General features: G+C 45.1%; 1 protein-coding gene across 6 annotated transcripts in view; it reads right to left on the bottom strand.

Annotated features, from left to right (window-relative positions):
* Positions 1-1,241: 1,241 nt before the first annotated feature.
* The window catches only part of SFMBT2 (Scm like with four mbt domains 2), a 213,509-nt gene continuing 194,434 nt past the window's right edge, over positions 1,242-20,316 (bottom strand). For all 6 annotated transcript variants that reach the window (XM_079108106.1, XM_079108107.1, XM_079108103.1 and 3 more), the window contains 4 exons: positions 19,424-19,590; positions 18,882-19,139; positions 17,698-17,826; positions 1,242-5,820 (listed from right to left, as the gene is read on the bottom strand). In XM_079108106.1, the coding sequence (XP_078964232.1) occupies positions 5,680-5,820; positions 17,698-17,826; positions 18,882-19,139; positions 19,424-19,590 (695 nt within the window). In that variant the 3' untranslated portion in view covers positions 1,242-5,679. The remainder of the gene's footprint in view (positions 5,821-17,697; positions 17,827-18,881; positions 19,140-19,423; positions 19,591-20,316) is intronic.

The following is a 20,316-nucleotide window of genomic DNA, read 5'->3' on the forward strand; positions in this document are numbered from 1 at the left end:
CAGTGACCCTAGTGAACTGAAGGTTGCAGAAAGCCAGGCTAGATGGCAGAACTTAAAAGGTCTTTGGCTGCAACATGGAAAGGTAGTATGTTTTGTTTTGTTTTGATTCATTCAGTTGAGAGATCTGGAAGCATGCAGGTTGCATTTTATTTTATTACATACTGAGTGCTTAAGTTTCTGTTCTCAAATATCTTCAAGCACAAATAGAAATGCAAGAATCACACTCACTGGGCCACACGATCCTTTATCTGTTTGCTCTGGTGCATTTGAGAAAACGAACAATGCTTTCCCCTTTGCCTTCCTTAAATCTTCACCCTATTTAAAAATGATTTCATAATTAAGACAAAAACCTCCATAGGCAGAACTTGATTGTGAGCAGGGCAAAAGAACCTATTTAAAGTGAGCTGGGCATAGGGGTGTATGCCTGTAATCCCAGCAGCTCCGGAGGCTGAGGCAGGAGGATGGCGAGTTCAAAGTCAGCCTCAGCAATTTGGCGAGATCCTGAGAAACTCAGTGAGACCCTGTCTCTAAATAAAATATAGAAAGGGCTGGGATGAGGCTCAGTGGAAAAGCGCCTCTGGGTTCAATCGCTGGCACAAAAAGCAAAACAAAACAAAACAAAAAATTCAAGATGCATTTAAAGCGAAAAGTGAAGTATAGTCTTCGAGACTGTCTGGACTGAAGAAAGGAGAAATGACTCTGCACCACCTGGGTGCCTCAACTCCCTCCCACCTTCCTTCTGCTCCCTGGGTGATGTCCCCCTGGTGGTAAGAGAAGGAGCACATTCTGCCCAACAGATCCCAGCAATGGGGCTCAATGGCAAAGGGATCTCTTCCCTTTCCAACTTGGATGCCTGAAACCCACTTTGTCAGATAGAAGAAAAGATAAACACAGCTATTTAATTATGGCCTTTGTAGAAATAAAGTCATCTTTCTACAAAAGCACCAATTATAGGAAAAACAAAATGGCTGAAATCCAGATGGCCCGGGGTCATCGTGGGAGGATATACAGTAACGTCTGACCAACAAAAAAGAAAAAAATACAGGTTGCTTGTGCAGAAAGTTCCAGAACTACAAGTGACTTGTAAGGTCACACAGGACTCAGAGGCATGGTTGCTGACAACCTAAAGACAGATGATTATTTCATGGCAAAATGAAAACAAAACAAAAACTTCAGAACAAAACAGCTGTAATACAGACTCTAAAAATAATATTCAATAACCTCCAACACGAAGACAAAAACAGAATCACCGAATTTATTTTTACTTTATTAACAATTGTGGCTTACAATTTTTTCAAGTAAAAAGGTTTCTTTTCATTTAGAATAAAAATTAAAATATAACTCTGATATAGATTTTCATTTATTTACATGAAAACATATATACAGAATACAATCTTACAGCAAACTAACAGCATGCCCTCTGTCCTGCAAATTTCAAAAGTAAAGACACCGATTCTTCCCTTTTATGCACCAAAACATACACAAGATAGAAATCAAACCCCAATACAAACTACTCGAACTGGAATGCAGAAAAGTTAAAAGGGCTTTCAACAGTCACGACGAGGGAGTTTATGCTTCTAGATATATCATGCGAGCTTCCACTGGGAACAACACGTGAGATGACTACCTTTTCTATTAGTTAAAACATTTGCTTCACACTTTCCATCAGAAGGGAACTTTTTCAGCAAACGACTGTCCGGGAACTTCTCTGGTTCTTTAGTGTAGCTCTTCAGCCCAAACGGAGTACTCACCAGCCTTGGTGATGGGAAGCGATCTGCATGCTCACTGGTGCTGAACCCTAGCCACCATAAACAAACAAACAAAACCAAAAAAACCCAGAAGACAACAGCTCCAGAAATTGCTGGAGTTACTGTCTATCACTTAAACTACAGCCACAACCCAAGAAGGCGGCCAAGCATTAGCAATGATCATTTTTAGAGAATTATTTTGTTAAAACACAGTTCAAAGAGAGTACAATTTGATTTTATCATACCGTATTTTGGATAAGTGGCAAACTACTCCAGTGATGCAAGCTATGAGAATTAATCGACTTGAAATCTTCACCAAATTAAAGGGAGCAGTTTTCAGAAAACTTTTAAACAAGAGATGAACAGTGAATAAACTAGAGAATCATTGAACTGTTAATAGATGCCAACACAACTTTCCCTTGCTGTTGTTTTATCATAGCAGAGGGATATGGGCAGGATGGACCTCTCTCCAGATTTGGTCCTTAAAAACTACAGATATCTTAATTTACTCTTTTTCCTTTCCAATAATTGCACACTCAATCACAGCTTTCTAAGAACAGAATACAGAGAAATCAGAACTTCAATGTACCATCTTAACCTGAAAGCAGCCATGATGTTCAAGCCACAGCAAAGACCTTAACACTACTGTGCTTTTCTTTAGTTCTATATACAGAAATGAATATAAACAGGTGTTCTACAAAATAAGTATGAAAACCCCTAGTGCTTCCAAAACTAAGGGAGAACAGCTCTTAGAAAGGGGTGTTTGGTATAACAAGGCAAATCCAGCCCTTGCCTCATACAACACTCGAAGTTCTACGAGACAAATTAGCAGACAGACCAATCTTCAACAGGCTGAGCAAAACCAACCTGGAGACTGTACCAAAGGTCAGAGGTGGCAGTGTTAAGGTTGGAATCATTTTAATTTACAGAGGAACAAATCAAAGTGAGCACAGGAAATGATCTTTTAGATATGATCAAAGAAGGTAGCAGAACCTAAATTGCTGTACAGCTCAAATACTGTGTGACTCAAACTTGGATCACAGGACAGATCAGGTCTCCGAGCCCAGGCGCTCCATGGTGAAGGAAACCGCCATTGAAAACCAAAGCAGCCCCACAGTGCCGGTGCTACCCTGCTCTTTCTGGGTTGGTAGGTTTCATTCTCTTTTTACAACGTGGTACAAATGAGTCAAGAGGTCAGGGGCTGAAACAAGCATCCTTAGCTTTAGGGCGGGATTGAGCAATGGACTCTCCTTACTATAGCTGAGGTGGTGTTTGTTTCTCGGGTTGTTTGCAGCCTGCGAGGGGTCTGCTCGGCCGGCCTGGGAGGTACTGAGTGGCATGATGTACACGTGGTCCAGATGCGTACAGGAGAGGATTTGGTCCCAGAGGATGATTAAAGAGAGATAAAGAAACAGTGCCATCCAGGGAAGGAGCAGGGTTCATCGTCGGTTGTTGTTCAGACCAAGACATTTTTGGCTTCTGTGGCTGGGGTATAGGAATGAAATTCTTTTTTTGTTTATTTCCTGCCATAAGGAACAAGGATACAACATAGCAAAATACTCCTTGGACACTGGCTTTATCTTTAAGAAAGAAGCTGGTGAGAGGTGAATCCAGAGAGAAATGAGGACCACTTCACAATTCTGTGACAGAATTGCTGCTGATGTGAAATACAGCCCCCACCATGGTGGAAATTCATAAAGAACCCAAGTTCATGAGGACACTGGCAACTCTCGGAGGAAAAGCACCTCCTTGGTCCTAAAATGTCTCACAGCTCTCCTGGAGGGCTGGGGGGGTGGCACACAGACACCTCCATGATGGTTCCAGCGCTGGGTCCTCTTCTGCTTTGGTAACAGCCATCTCCTCAGCATGTGTACACAAAACTGAGGTGCCACAGAGAGAGAGGAGGATGTTAACCTCCAGGTCACAAGGATAAGGAGAGTCTCGGACAGTGAGCTCCTGGGGAAGCAAGGAGTATCCCCCAGCAATGGTGGCTATTTCCACCCTGGGCTTCCTGATGGGTGGTCATCTGGCTCTCTGGGTGAACACAGGAGACTCCAGAACATCTCCTTACTCTGATGTAGCACCTCCTCCTCCAGGTCATTACTGGAAAGGGCATAAGAAGGTGACACACGTTCTCAAAGTACAATGTGATGCCATAGCCACCACATGTCTCCATCCCCATTTCAAATGCAAAAGGCCCCAGTGAAGGATCACAAAGGAGTGAGCAGAGAAAATGCCATGGATCTTGAAATGGACACCCTTTCCAATCGGTGGACTGAATTTAACTCCTCAGGACTGAGCTCTTAAGGCCACAAGCAAGGTGGCTGAGAAGGCAGGCATGGGAAACTGAAGAGAGGCCAAAACTTGAGGAGTTGGATATCCTATAGCAAGCTGACCATCAATCACCAAGGACATGTTCATCCTCCAATACCAGGTGGGACTCCTTTCCATGAGAGGTCCCCAGGTAGATCCATCCACCAAACATTTAAAACGTGAGGGTAGAAATCAGCTACGGGGGAGACTAAAAAGTCTCGGTCACAAAGTATGTATTTTCCATTTCATCTGTAACTGTTACAGAATGGTAAGAGAGGTTAGCAGGAGTAACTGAAGTTTTCAAAGTTTAACCAATAATCACACCTTAAAAATGTCACTGAATATAAGCAGCTAATGAGCATGCCATGCTGTATTACTGGAACTGCTGAGATGCGAGTTAAAGAGAATACATTCAACACAACTGTATTTAAAACAAAATAACAACAAAGTTAAAAAAAAAAAGGAACAAAGCTTCTGCCGTGAGTGCCCACTTAGGGACAACAAGAAGGTGTAAAAAAGGCATCAGGCAGCCACATCAGAGTGGCAGTCGCTTTGGGTTGCATGAACATACTGAATCACTCATGAGCATGCACAGAGGAAGTGCTGGGTATAAAAGGACAGCCAACAATCAGAGCCATCGATTTGTCCACAGCAACTTAGCCAATATAACCAAACTGCTCAAGGGACTCCATCCTCCGTGTGCCTGGAAAAGTCAGAGTGGAACGAGCTGAAGGGATGCTCAGAGGACTCACAGTGATCTGCTGCAGTAATCCTTCTAAGGGTGGAGGAAGCTAGTTCATGAAATGCTTCCCCCAATCTCTTCCCATTCTTGCTCTCTGAAATCAAGTTTTTCCTTCAATACACATTTTCATGCTTCCCTAAAGTTGTCACTCACAGATCTGTTTAAAATTAAAGTAGGACGATGGTGATACTGTGACTCTCTCGGGGACTGTGGGTAGTGCTTCAATCACTCCAGGGTATCTTTTGATGAGATGCCGGCCTCCTGTTGTCCCCCATACTTTCTAAAAGGCACCTCTGATAGAGAATTAGATGTGGAGGTTTAGCATGTCTTTTTAGATCAACATCCTGAAACATCTGTGTCCACAGCTGTTGGAGAAGGGAGCTACCACCAAGATCAAACCACAGTGATAAACCATGACACTAAACCAGGGTCACATGTATTGACAGGAAGCATCTGAGAACAATTACAGCGAAAGCTACTGGCAAGGTATTAGGAGTCCTCCTTAGCCACATATGCGCCCATCCCAGCTATCAAAGATCATGGGCTGGGGGTTAGGAAAGCTTGTTCTCAGGAAGCTGCCTGGTTTGGGGTGGCAGAAAGGCGAAACGTGTGTATACAGAGCAGCTCTTCCGTATCCTGGCAGGGGCTGATGCAGGACTGTAATTACACTCTGTAGAAGTTACTCCTGTGGGACGTCAGTGTGCTTTCAAAACACAGAAACATCAAATAGGCTGGAGAGGGAGGTGCTGGGCTCTGGCTTCTGGAGATACTTAGTGAATGGACCATTTTATATATCCTGGGAAAACCAAAGTCTCAGTCCCAAAAACCTTCACAAAGCATCACAAAAGATCACAGGCCAGGTCCCAAGCGGGGGAGTCAGTTGGCATACTGGGCATAGAAAGCCACTTTCACTCTCTCGATCTGATGGCATAACTTGATGGCGGGTCCCAGCTTCAGCTCCATGCACTCCTGCACTGTAGGGAGAGTCAGCAGGAGGAGCGCTTGGCCATCGATGTCCTGCCAGAAAACAAAGCCAGGTTAGAGAAGTGGCATCACACATCTGGGGGTGCACTGGTCACACATCAGGCTTCTGCCTAGGGACAAAGGTGGGCAGGGGCTACTCTTGCTTCATTTAATTCTGGAGAGATGACTGTTTAAGCTTTGTGCTTATTTTTTTTTTTCTTCTTCTTTTGCTAAGAACATTTTCGTTGCTTTGAAATTCACATGCCTACCCTGGTGGGTTTAAAGAGCTCAAACAGGTGAGTTGCTTCAGATACTGCTTCCCAAAAAACCTCTCCCCCACCCAGGCCAGGTCCTTCCTATGCCAATTTGAGCACTAGAAAAGGGCTCTCTAACCAAATTGAAAGCTCTCTAATTTTCCTGCCAAGCTGTGACATTTCACCATCAGGATGGGCGAGAAGATGCTAAAGACAGATATGCCAACCTCATAGCATGGCTCTCCACAGAGGAAAACACACACACACTGCTGTGTGTGACACACCCACCCAAGCCACTAGAGTGTTCCCACTACCACACAGCCCACGGAAACAGACAGCCTCTATGGCTGTAGCCACAAGCACTATACCCAAAGCCATTATAGCCAAAGAAGGTATGCAGAGACTACATACACTATGGTACTCAATTGGAACCAAAGTCAATGTAGTATGCCAAACTGACACCCCGAGACACACCTTTGGGAGAAAGTCTTTTACTGCAAAAGCTACCAAGTAAAGCTGGTAGAGTTAATGGATCTACAGATGCACAAATATCACCACAGAGACACAGGAAGTATAAAAAAGCAGATGTGTCCAGCATCTCTAGCAACAGAGACCAAAGAAAAGGAAAGGGAAGAAATGCCTGAAAAAGAATTCAAAGGAATAGGTCTAAGGAAACTCAATGAGATACAAGCACATACTGACAAGCAATTCAATGAATGAGGAAAACAGTTCATAATAAGAATGAGAAATTCAACAAAGTGATAGAGATCATGAAAACAAATCAAACCAATCTTGGAGCTCAACAACTCAGAAAATCACATTAAAAATACTGTTGAGAGCTGGGTGTTAAGGTACGTGCCTGTAATCCCAGAAAGTCGGGAAGCAGAGGCAGGATTTCAAGTTCAAAGCCAGCCTCAGCAACTTAGCAAGACCTTGTCTCAAAATAAAAAATAAAAAGGGTTGGAGATGTGGCTCTGTGGTTAAGCACCCCTGGGTTCAATTCCCAATACCATAAAAAAAAAAATATATATATATATATATTATATATATATATATTGAGAGCCCCAACAACAGTCTAGATCATGAAGAAGAAAGGACTTCTGAACTTGAAGGTAAATCTTTTAAAATAACCCACAAAGAGAGACAGACAGAGAGAAAGGAAGAAAAAAGCCTCCATAACTTATGGGACATCATTAAATGAATAAATATTCAAATAATGCATAGTCTCAAAGGAGAAGAGAAGGAAAAATGCATAATCTATTCAATGAAATAATAGATGAAAATGCCCCACATCTCAGGAAATATATAAACATTCAGGTCCAGGAGGCTCAAAAGAAATCAAAAGTCCAAAGAATTCTAAAAAGCTAAAGTGTTAAATCACATTTAAGGAATCCCCCACTACAGAACAGATTTCTCAGCAGAAACTTTATAGATCAGGAGGTAATGAGAAGACATTCAAAATTCTGCAAGAAAAAAAACAAAAACAAAAACAAAAAACCCGTCAACCATGAACATGATACCAAAACTGGAGGGATTCATCACCACCAACCAGGCTTACAAAAGATGCTCAAGGGAATCCTACATCTAAGAAGTAAAAGGAAGATAACTACCACATCATGAACACACACACACACACACACACACACACATGGGCACACACACATGGGCACACATGTGTGCTCACATTTACACACGTGGAACTGTCCAGAGTGAGCTGCCACTTGTACACAGGACCATTTGCTCATTCAGTTTAATTTACCTCTTCTATATCTACATGCAAGGTCCTATACCATGAAGATACTCATTAAATCATCATTAAATTTAATTTGCTATAGGAAGAGAGAATGGAGATTTACTCCAAAGCGCTAACTTCTACTGGGGAACATCTTTATTCTTAGCCAGCATCCTTCCTTCCTATGATAATCTTTATGTAAATGTCATTTGATTGGACAACTGTGCTTAACTGCAATATGCTCAGCCTATCAACCAAGAGAATCTTCAAATCCCGGGGTTGGGGGAGGAATCTCAAAAAGACTGCCGGCTGAAGCGATGATAAAAATCAGTGGAAGTAAATTGAGCTCGGCATACCCGAATTTCTGTCACTTGGAGAAGTTTTATGCCCAGTGCTTCCAGAAGCCACAAGGACTTAATAGTCATTTAACAGTTCATGAGCATGAGATTCAGACATCACCTATCAATGGATTTCACACCGGAGTTGCTTTCGTAAGCTAATGTTTTATTTGGCTGTCTTGAAAATATCTAAAGCAAAAACTGATGCCAAGAGTAAGCATAATTTATCATCTGATCAGGTTCAAAGAACTAATAGTAAGAGCAAGAATGATTTATCATCTGATCAGATTCAAAAGCCACAATATTCCCTAATAAGTACAAGAGCAATAAGAGGAAGCATTAGCTTTAAATAAAAAGTATCAACATGAGTGCAATTTACTATTTTAAAATTACCGATGAACACGAGTTATGATGTATGGTACCAGACGCCATGTTTCAACAAAGACTCCTATGGCCTTATCGAACCACAAAATAAATAGATCAGTCCTGCATACATCCTGAAAGATAAACTAATAAAGCTGCCAATAAATTTTTTCATACTACATTTAAATTTCTTCTCCTTTTCCTGTACTGCTCTTACATGCTGTTTTAACTTCTTTCCAGAAGCTACTGATAAGGCTAACTATATTAAGAAGGAATCGTAAGTTTTGAACTGGAAGAAACAGTGTTTAGCTCAAGGTCATGAGGCAAACAGGGATACTTCCTGCTCAGGGGACATGTTTGGAGTCAAATCTACATACAATATATCAAAGTGGACAGCCAGGTTTCAGCCCAGGGACACCAAGTCTTCTAAGTACCGTGGGTCTCATGGAAACCCGCTTTCAGGTGTGCTGAGGGCTGGTGTTATACAACAGTGGTGCAGGTGGCTTTACCAGCATGTTCCATGAAATCAACAGAACAGGACAGATTAACACTGAAGCTTGGCTTCAGGAGAGAAGTTTGTTTTTGAGATGGAAATCAACCACCAGAAAAGCTAGCTGATCTAGCCAAGATCATACAGCTGGATGGAGACAGCACTGGAACTAGGTTCTCTGATGTTCAACTCTGGAGGGCAGTTCCTCACAGCCACACTGGGCTATGATGGCCTTCCTTGGACACATGTATATTCAATTAGAACTGAAAACCAGCCCTAAAGCATCCATATAACTCTTTCTCTACAGACAATTTTGGTGGAGGTCACTGACATAAGCATACAGGACACTCAAGTAGAGGAGGCTACTCATTACTTATTGACTCAACAAATGCTTATTGAGTGTCGCAAGTTCCAGGCTCCCTGACGACCTCTGGGGAACAATCACACTGAACAAAGGAAGGAGTCCTTCTCAGGAGACTCCAGGAGTCTGAAGGAGGTGGACAAATAAACAGGAAGATTAACATACACACAGAGATCTAAGAGGAGGGACAGGCAACCAAGTCGGTTTTAGAGGTGTCAAGGATGGCTTCAGAAACCAAGTGACACCGAAACTGACACCTGAGGAACCAGTGGGAGTCATTAAGGCAAGAGGGATGGAGGGGTGCAAGCAGGTCACCAGGGCACAGAATCCCACAGAATTAGGGAGATACCAACAGCAAAACTGTGACGGGCCCAAACGGCTGCTAAGGAACTTAGAACTTATTCTGAGATATGTAAGAAGAAATCACTCTCCAATGACTTGAAACGGACAAGCGACATTATCAGATCTGAACACTGGAAAGCTAGCACTGGCCAAAGTGTACTGGAATATACTATGAAGGAATGGGGAGAGTGTGAGAGACAGAAAGGAAGGAGATGCATGGGGAGGCCAGGAACTGAGCCAGCTGGGAGACTCTGGCCAGAACTAGAGCACCACCAAAGGATTCAACAAAGGACATCGCCAGGGGAATAAGGCAGTCACACAAAAGTGACCACGGATGGTCGTCATATTCTGTATAGACAAGGAACTTCCGCAAATCAATAACAAAAAACACAAACTATAAGAAAGGAGAAAAAAGGCACAAGCCACTATGTCCCAAATGAAACAAAAATGGTGAAAAAATTAGGAAAAGATGCTTAACTTCATTGGGAACCCGGAAAATGCAAACTGAGGCCCCGATCATGCAATTTTAAGCCCACATAAAGTATAAAGTCAACAATAACAAGTGTTGGCACAGAAGTGCATACTAAAGAGAATTCCCCTACTCCTCTGTTGGAAATGCTGTTTTAGAGAACACTTTGGCTCTAAGTAGTAAAAGCATATAAGGAAAAATCAAATGGGCACAATAAACACAAAATTAGAACACCATTTACTTCTGGTGGGAATAAAGGGGAGAGAGGTGGGGAAGATCCCATCGTGTTGTCATACAGTCTAGCTTCAAACTGGGCTGGTGGCTTTCTCGGGTATGCCTTTTATTAGTATGCTCCACATGTATACATGCCACATGTATTCTTCAGTATGTAAAAGACACTTCTCAATAAAAAACATTTTAGTGCATCAACATCTTAAATGTGATCTAGTATTTTCCACTCGTTTTCTTTCTGAAAAGCTTTTAGGTTTCTCCATTTTTCTGACACACCACAGGCCAAGGAGGTAGGAGGAGAAGAAATCCCTTTCTAAATCAAATTTTAGATTTTAAGGAGGGGTCCATAAGCCTTTGAAGACTGTTTTACTTTTAAAATAGTTATTAAATTAAATATTGGCATATTTCAGACATCAAAGTAAATGCTGGACATACAAAAATAAGCAACATGAACCTCCCCGTTTCCTGCTGGGGAGAAGAAACACACAGGTAACCAGGGAATGACAGCCCCGTGGCAGAAGTACAGAGTGCCAGGACCCCGGTGCCTTGGAATATGTTCCTGGGCCGGGGTCAGGGAAGGCCTCACAGAGGATGCACACTGTCACCGAGGGCCTGGGACTGAGGCTGGTTCGTTCATTTCTCTGGCTCCATCCTCAGCACCTAGAAAAATCCTTGCCTGGAATACAACAGAGGCCCCCTCAACTTTTGCCAAATAAACAAAAGGGTCGAATCAGCCTCCCAACGCTCAAGAAAAATCAACAGATGGGTCGAGAACAGGGTAAAAGAATTTGGAAAGAGAACAGAAAGAGAAGAGAAAGGACATGGAACGCAGCTGCGGGGGCTCTTGCAGGGAGAGCTGGAACGCAGCACCAAGGTAAGGCAGGTCCCCAGGTCCCAAGGAAGCGGGTCAGTGCTGATGAGGTGTGTGATCTCGAAATAACTAATCACATCCAGGGATGAGGGTTAGCTCCAGGTCTCCAGCCCCCAAGGAGACACTTCGAGAAGGCCTCCGCATTTTCAGTCTTTTCTAAACCATTCCAGGGCTTCGTCCACTGCAGGCAGCCTTTGAGCAGGGTTTGTGGAGCTTTAAAGACCCCTGGCTCCTTCCTGGACAGCCCGAGTACTTATCCTGGGGGGTGCAACAGTGCCTTCAAACATGCCGCCACACCGGCGTCCACACCTGGAGAGTTTGGTTCATGCCAACACGCTACTCTTGAACACCAAGTTCCTGCCTGCCTGCTGTGACAAATGTGCTGCACAGCCAAAACCCTATGATGGATCATGGGGACATCACCAGAGTGCACACTACCGTCAGATTCTCAGTTCATTCAAAGGGTACCCCATGACCACGAGGCCTCCGAGATGCATTGGTTTGTCCCAGTGCTCAGCACAGAGAAGACCCACGGGTGTTTCCTGAATGGACAGATGTCAAAAAATATGTCTGAAATATAAAAGTAGGTCCTAAAAATGCTAAAAATGCCTGTTTCTGAAACACGGGGTGGGGAATTTTGGCTCTTTCCCAAGGCGTGTCATCCTCTGATTCTTCTGAACAGATGCCCTGTTCTGGTCAGCTCCGTCACTTAGCCATGGACACCCCTCCACCGCCCCCGTCACTGCCTGCTCTAGAAACCCCAGCTCCAACCCACTTGCTCACCAACCTGCAGTGACCCCTGGTCTCCGCTTTCGTTTTGTGGAAAAATGCTTCCCAGTCCTGCTGCAACCAGCATCACCTCTCATGGCTCAGTTCAGGGGTCTCTCTTCCCTGACCGCTTAGAACCACACCCTCACTTTTGCTAATGAGTCCACCACTTTATTCTCTGCTGGGCCTCACCAACGGTACGTGTCTGCTGTCCCCAGTCAAGCTGAAAGCATGCAGGATGTGGGCCAGTTTCTCCATCATTGTTTTGCAACTTTTAACAAAGAGCCTTGCATGCTGAGGTTACTTCTAAATTCTTGTTGAAATGAGAAGTCTTATGAAGAGGTTAGTTAGCAATCCTCTTTAGACTTGGAAATACTGATGGTTGGAAGGTCTCACTGTCCTGTTACAGTCCCATAAGTGGCTACAGAACAGGCACATGTGTGCTCACATAATGGCTCCTGGGTTGAAGAGTAAGAGGGAGGGTTGGGCTGGGAGATTTGGAAAGAGGCAGTTAGGCAGCAATAATAATAGCTGGGCTGTCTGTCAGCTTCCTCGTGTTTCCTACAACTGGAGTTTCCAGCAGGGACAACTTTATTACATGTATATATTTAAAACTTCTGGTTTGGAAGTTATAAACTGCAAATGAGAAATTATAAAACAGACTGGACTTAGTGGCACTCAGCATTTTTACAAAGGTAAAGGTATGCTCATCACATGCCCTTAGCAAGTTTAAAATGTGCTTTAACTAGAGAATTCAGAAAGGCATTACCTAACGTGAGGTTTAAAAAAGATAGAACCAATGAGCGAATTCCATCTGCCTGATAGATTCCACTCAATTTCTTTTGTCATCTATAAAGCTATGCAAGGTGATGAAGAACTACAAACTTTAGTCTGAGTTATGTCAAATTAAGTTAGCAAACAAATTGGGACGATAATGAGCTAACTCCTAGGGACCTGTGTGTGCGTTCTTTAAATGATGCAAGTCAAACTCACTCCTGCTTTTGGTTCTGACGGCTTCAAAAGAAAACCTGTGAGATGGGGGAGGGGGACGGGGAAGGGGATGACAAGCTGATGCTGCCACAAGCTCACATGGAAGATGCTGGGGGGAGGGGGCTGCAAGACAACTTTCCAAGTGAACATTCTGTTCTTTACACCCTCCCTGGACCAGAACAGGGGTCCCTCACCTGCTGTGCAGGCAGCCAGAGGCCAGAGCACAGGCAGAATGGAAGAGCTCCACAGAGGTCGTGTAGGCCAGAGTAAGTCACCCAGGGTGATGATCAGGGACTCAAAATGGCATCCTCTGACCTTATCAAATCGGATGTCCCTCCCGCCCTACCACACATGATCACTTGTCCTCAGACTACTCCAAGTAGGAGAGCCAAGGAGGGTGCCTTGGGCCCGACTTCCTCCTGCTCAGCCGGCAGCAGAGGGGCATGCCGTAAGTTTCAAAAGGGGTCTCTGCTCTGAGGCGGCAGGAAGTGGGTGCAGGAGGGGCCACATGCCCTGGTGTGAACTGCAAGCTGGAACGGAAGCACAGGGAGGCCGGGCCTTTGAGTACCTCCCCACCCCTGGCCCCCCAAAGAAAAGCCGATATCCCCACAATCCACACGGAAGCGCTGGTGCATCTGGTGCTAAGAAGTGAGGGGAAAACAAGAACCGAATGCAACTCCTATTTGCAGGAAGATGTGGGGAGGGTAAGGCTAAGCCATCTGGTTAGTTATACAGTTCCTTCAACCCGGCTCTGTCTGGGAAGAATTAACCCAAAATTGGACCATTTACCTAAAGGGAGAAAAGTGGTTAAAAGGCAGTTTGTTCCTATCTGAGTCACCTAAGGGCCTAACCGCTGCCACCCCTAGATTTTCAACTCATTTTCTGTCGTCCCTAAATGATATAAAACCGAATTCCTGGGTATTATCGTTTTGAAAAGACCAGGCCACCGAGAATAAGATCATGCCTCTGATTTCCACACTGCCTGCTGCAAGAAGCCAGATTTAATGTCTGACTGTCAGTGGTCCCTGCTGGGGTTGGAAGGCCTCCGGGATGTCAGAATCATGGCTGACAGACATGCCTAAGCCATGACATTCCTGCTTATTCTGCAAACTGTATGTCACCCACTCAGTCCACCTCACAATGGGCAGGAGGGGAAATGGGTGAACAGAAGCAAAACTGGGCAAAAGAGAACACAGGAGTGACATCTCCAGACATCAAGGACTGAGGGAGGGATCCCCCCAGCCTCCCTCTCACCTAGCCTTTTTTTGGTTTGGAAGAAGTTGGTTTTTGCCTCGAGGATTACGTAGATACCACCCCAGACTCCACACTGGACTTGATTTTTATAAATATGCTCCTAGAGAATTCAGAATTGCTAGCAGATCACTTGTTAGGTTACACTGACTTACCATAAATGAACTGCTAATCTTAAAGAAATGGAATATAATAAAATATACAACTTGAAAGCTATGCTTAACACATGGCAAAATTACATTTATTTTGATAGAGCACGTCATTTAGGATTGGGAAGTTCTTCAATGGAAGGGCTCAGGTCAAGAGCAGTAAAAAGAGGAGGGAACAGTATCAATCGTAAGGAAACTTATGAGCAATCCTTGATTTTTTTAAGAATTAAAGTAAATCACTAACTTGGGCAGTCTGCTTATCGTATATAAGCAGACTGAGTCACAAAAGGTAAATGAAAGGCAAAACACTATTTACAGTTTTGTGTGTGTTTTTTCCCTCGTTATAGATGTGTGGGGTTTTACTATATAATGTACATGATTGCAGCATGAAATTATAGAGTATAGATTTTCTAAGAGGCTGCCATAACATTCCAGAAATAAAAGGCATGTATGCTGTTAATGGGGAGTTTATAATTTTTGCAAATGCTCCTGGGGATTATAACAGTCTCCGACTGACGGCACCCAGGGGAGGGAATGCACGCAGACACCAGCATTTGCAAACTGTGATCTCTGCACACAGGCCAATCAAGCCTCTAGGCTCCTTCAAGCTCATCTGAGAGCTCAGATAACGCCTGCAGTGACCTGCTGGAGGCATCACCAAATCAGAGCTGTGTCATCTGGGATAAAAGATGTTAGAACAAATTAGTAAAAATTAGTAATTAAAGGTCTGATGGAACAGAAAAGGACTCAAGTGCCCACACACTTCACACAGCCCAGCGGGTAACAGCTTTTTATTACAACAGGTGAAACTGACTAATGGGAAATGTAAAATTAAGAGGGAATAAGACTCTTTATCAATTAAACCTACTTATTTTTCTCTCTGAGAAGAGGGAAAAAGTCTGAATGAAGGACCAAGCTTTAAACTGATGCTAGAAGAGGTGGCTGGAGGGAGGAGGTCCTAGCTCATTGCTTCAGTCTACAAGCAGGGATGTGCCGGTCATGTTCCATGTCTTTGAAATGGTCTGAGATATTGCAAGAAACTGGGCTTAGGGGTACATTCAGGGAGGGCTTTGGACAAGCGCCACCTTAGCCTTCTCCTCTAACCAGCGTTGCTTCACTTTCTTCTACTGGGATGTATACAAGGTATGGATGGACCAGCCCTGTTCACCTCTCATGGTATGGATGGGTCTTGAGCTCCTCACACCTAACTTGGAATCTAGAAATGAGAAAATCAGTCCTTTGTTCTGGTTCAACTAAAAACATGGACACTGGAACCTAAATCAAAATAAAACAAAAACAAAACTTTACACTAACATAGAATGAGCCACATTCCATAACCACTTTTAGGACATCATAAAGCACGTAACAGGTGATCAATATTGCTGAAAAAACACACGAGCTAACATATGCATTAGCATATTAAAACCTATATAGTTGTCATTTGCCATATACTTTAACACAATGCTTTTTTTTTTCCAGTGCCACTATGAATAAATACCAAACTGGAAAAATGTTGCTTTAGGCAATGAATATCACAGGATTTTACCTATTGCTTTATTTTTGTTAAGAACAAGATGTGGCTTATCACGAAAATCCCTGTCATCTAAACTCTGACACAAAACTCTCTGTGTGTTGTAATGAGGGACAAGGTCATTATCCCAGGTTCTTTAGGTCAAAAAAAGCTGCTCCCAGTTTGTCAGTGAATGTCAGAAGGCCCGAGGGACTCCTCCCATCTTGTCCCATTCACTCCCTTAGCATGAACTTATCGCAAGGACATCTGCAGAAGGTTCCAGGGTGGATCGGTCCACCTCCTGGACTATTCTGGAGAAGTCTGAATGTCCAGAACTACCCTCCATGAGGGAGCTGGGAACTGCATTAATTTGCTTTGCACAATCCATTACAACATTGATTTGGGAGAAAAGTGGGAAATTCCTGGGGTGCACGAGAAACCAGAGACCCTTTTTTATTTTTCTGATTTAATGCTGGAAAAATTCTCTTTCTAGACAATCAGTTTGTTAAATCTAAAAATAAACTGGATAAACATATCTTCAATTTATTATGTGGAAAACAGTATTTTTTTAACACAAGTTCTGAAAAGACAAATATTGATTATGCCGTGGAACAATGCAAGGATTTGAACTAATTGAGCCACAGGCTTACACTTGGAACTTTTTAGACAAGGCCAGAGCAGAATGATGCAAGGTGGTCTGTGTGCAGAGTGGCAATTTGCTTTCACATTAATTTAGGGGAAAATGGAAATGAAAAGCCTTTCTTTCTCGGGTCATGCACTGTGGCACGTCTTGCTGTTTTAGCTAACTACAATCACTGCATGTGCTATGTTATAAACTCCCTTCAGATCTAGAACTGCATCAATGATCTGTATGTTTGTCCTTCATCATACTATAAGTTTTAAACTATATTGTGATGAAAGAAATGGAGAAGGTAAGAAAATAGAAAGATCATTAAACTGAACACAATGGACATAGGGGCTTCTACTCAGAGAAGGTCCAGTAGACACATTTCCCTATTCTCCTGCCAATCAGAACCAAATGCACTGACCGCTATCTACAAACCAAATAGAAGGGATCTGAACACTGGAACGAACAGGGAAGACTGTCTATGACCCTGGGGACTTGAGTTAAAGACATGGTGCTGAGTTTATTGGTTATTTTTGTGGTTGTTATTTGCTTCTATATCTTATATAATCAAGACTTAGAGCCAAAGATGCTTGAAACCCAGATTTTCCAATAGGTGCTGATAAAACACTTACAGATACTAGTGGCTCTCTGCAGGAAAAGGCCACAGGGAATCTGGCCCAGCTCACTCCCCACCAGGTAATCCCAGCAATCAGTCTTGACTTCCAGTCCAGCCAGGCTGCAACCAGGCCCACAACACCCCAACAAGGTGGCTTCTGAGAAAGCCAAGCAAGAGTTAGCACTTTCATCCCTGCTGGAGAGTTAGAAGCAAGTCGACCATTGTGGGGTCAGTGCAGACGGAAGGTGGGGCCTGTACTACCACTCCTCACCTGTCAGTTAAGAGCACTTCCCCGGCCCCTGCCCTGCCTGGTGCATCAGAAGAGTCTCACCCCCATAGGGTCAGTGAGAAAGTGAGGAGCAGGAAGCAAGTTCTGGGGCACGGGTGTCAGGTCTCCCACACCTGCCAGCAGCACCACGGAACACCCTCGCAGATGTCAACTGCAGCTGAATGGGCGCCTGAAACAACCATCCCCGCCGGCAGCCATGAAGAAGCCAGGTAAGATGGAGTGTTCCTTTAAGACCTGGAGTCTCACACGAACCAACAACTACACAGCCAGCCGCCATACCTGTTCCTGAAAGATCTTGGCCAAGGGGGCACAGTCTGTCAGCTTAATGAACCTCACCACATCGGTGACCGTCCACTCCAATGGGTTGCTCTCCAGGACAAGCCTCTCCTCCTCCTCCTGTTTGGTTTCCTGCAGGGGAAGGAAGCAGGAGACAGTCACCGCACACTGTGTGGTGGGCGGGGTCCTTTCTAACTCTGTCCTGGACCTGAGTCATCACCACCCTGGGCCTCTCAGTGGGCAACCGAACAAGCCACGGAAACAGTCTCTGGTCTCCAGGGAGTTTCCTTGCAACTGTGCCTGGGGCAACTTCCCTTGCACCTGCAATGACTCCTGTGCCTTCAGAGCTTAGAGAGTGACAGCCCCTCCTGCATCCCCAGGTCAGGGAACCTGGGACCTGCTTACGGATGAAGCATCTCTAATTAGAGGGGGGGATGCTCAGGGGACTTTGCTCCTTTCCACCTTCTGGCTGGTGTAGGGTGTTACACTTACTGATCTTCCTCTTTTCATAATCATAAGCTACAGGGAGAAAGTGCACACAAGAAAGCCAGCTGTCCCCAGGTGATTGTGAGGGGGGTGCCAATGACACGTACCACCTGAGCAATTGCCATATGGCTAGCAGAAGCCTGGTACACATTTTATGACACCACAGAGGTGACCCCTAAGCGGGAAGTGGGAAGTGGGAAGCAAGATGCAAGGACAGAAACAGGAGACATGGAGATGAGATTTGGGACGCCCAGTGTTCATGGGACTTGGAACACTAGGCCCTGCCCCCTCCTGACTACAAGCCCTGGCAGAGTTAAAGCCCTTCAGAAAAGAGGGCGCTCCTCCAGCCCTGGCTCCTTTCTGATGCTTCAGGACTCGCTCTGCGGAGTGACACCAAAGCCTTTTGACCCCAACTGGGTGCTTCACTGGAACAGCTGCTGTGTTCCATCTGCTGTTTGGTTGGTAGGCTGGTAACAGGGGATTGAACCTAGGAGACTCCACCATGGAGCTACATCCCAATCCTTTTTATTTGGAGACAGGGTCCCCCTAACTTGCCCAGGCTAGCCTTGAACTTGGATCCTCCTGCCTCAGCCTCCGGGAAGATGGGATTACCCCTAAGTCACTGCCCTGCCTGACTGCATACTTGAAACCGGTTTTCCGGAATTGCCCTGTGAACTCGTGGTCCAGGGGCCGACACTCACCTCGGTGCCCTCTGTCCTGGCCGCAGGACCCCTGTCCTCCTCCTCCGCAGGAGTGGCCTGCGCCACACGGCTCCTGCGCACCCTCTCCACCGGCCGCCGCGCAGGCTCTGGGCCAGCACGCAGGGTGACCGCCCTCCGTGGCCGCGTGGAGGGCACCTCGGCCGACGAGGTGTCGGTCTGGTCATCTCGGAGCTCGGAGCCGGTCTCCTCGCTCGCAGTGTCCTCATCCAGCGGGTCCGCGTCCTCCTCTTCGCTTTCCTGGGAATAAGAGGAAAGCATAAGTGTGGAGGTGGGTGGCATGGGACCCGCCGAGCACAGCAGGGTGGCCCCAGCTCCGTTTACTCCCCAGGGCAGCCCGTGCAAACCTGTGCCAGGTTTGTCCAAGGAGGCCTGACATTCATCCCACGGTCTCAAGGACAGTGCTCGGTGGCCCTTTCCTAGCTGAAGTAGCTAGGCTGTGCTCACCAGATGAGGAGGGGACTTATGCCAGGGAGGGCCACACCTTAAAAACCCCACGGTGCTTTTAATTAAGTAGACGGTACCTCCCCAGAGCCGGCAGTTAAGTCCACAGCCGAAGATCTCCGTTTCTTCTGCACAAAAATGGATTTTCGTCGTTTCCTTCTTCGGGCTGGTTTAGGGTGTCCACTCTCAATGTTGCTTTCCCCAATTGGGGGCTTAATGATCTTCTTTCTCTTTCCATAATAATAGGCTATGGGAGAAAGAGGATTTAAAAATTAAGGCTGCACACACACACACACACACACACACACACACACACACACACACACACACACACCTGGACAGAGGAAAAGAAGAGGAGGGGAGGGGACTGTCCTGGAGAGGAGTTAGATGGGGAGAGGCGGAAAGAGAGGAGAGAAGGGAAGGATAAACCATTCTCACGCTCCAAATCCCAAGCAGGCGTGACAAGGCTTGGTGCAGCCTCTTAGAAGCAGGCCGCAGAGGTCTGAACTGGTTTTACTGAAAGCAACCAGAGACCAGTACATTTTGGGGTTTCTTAGAATTAGACTGAACAACCCCTACCCCTGCTGTTCTGGATTCCACCAAAACACTGTTCTGAGTTCCCCTGACTGGATTTCAGGTTCCATCTGTAGCGATGTTCACCCTAAGATGACTTGAACCTCGGGATTTTGAAGTTTAATAAAACCAGATCCAGTATCATCTTCAAGTCCATTTCATCCATATTTAATTGCTCCTTCCCTCCCGTTCCGTGTGGAAGTACAACACAGTTCGTGTCAGCTAAAATTCAAGCCAAGTTCAACGCTCGTCATTTCTCAGTCAGGAGTGGCTGGTAGCCAGTGAAGCCTTCCCACAGTTGAAGTCACTGGCTGTGGAGGTGAGTTCTTCAGGAAGCTGAAGACAAGAACCCACCTCGACTCTCACCTGAGACCACACGGGTACACTGAAATGGGATCAT

Source organism: Sciurus vulgaris (genome assembly GCF_902686455.1).
Source record: "Sciurus vulgaris genome assembly, chromosome: 12".
In the NCBI taxonomy this organism is placed as follows: Eukaryota; Metazoa; Chordata; class Mammalia; order Rodentia; family Sciuridae; genus Sciurus; species Sciurus vulgaris.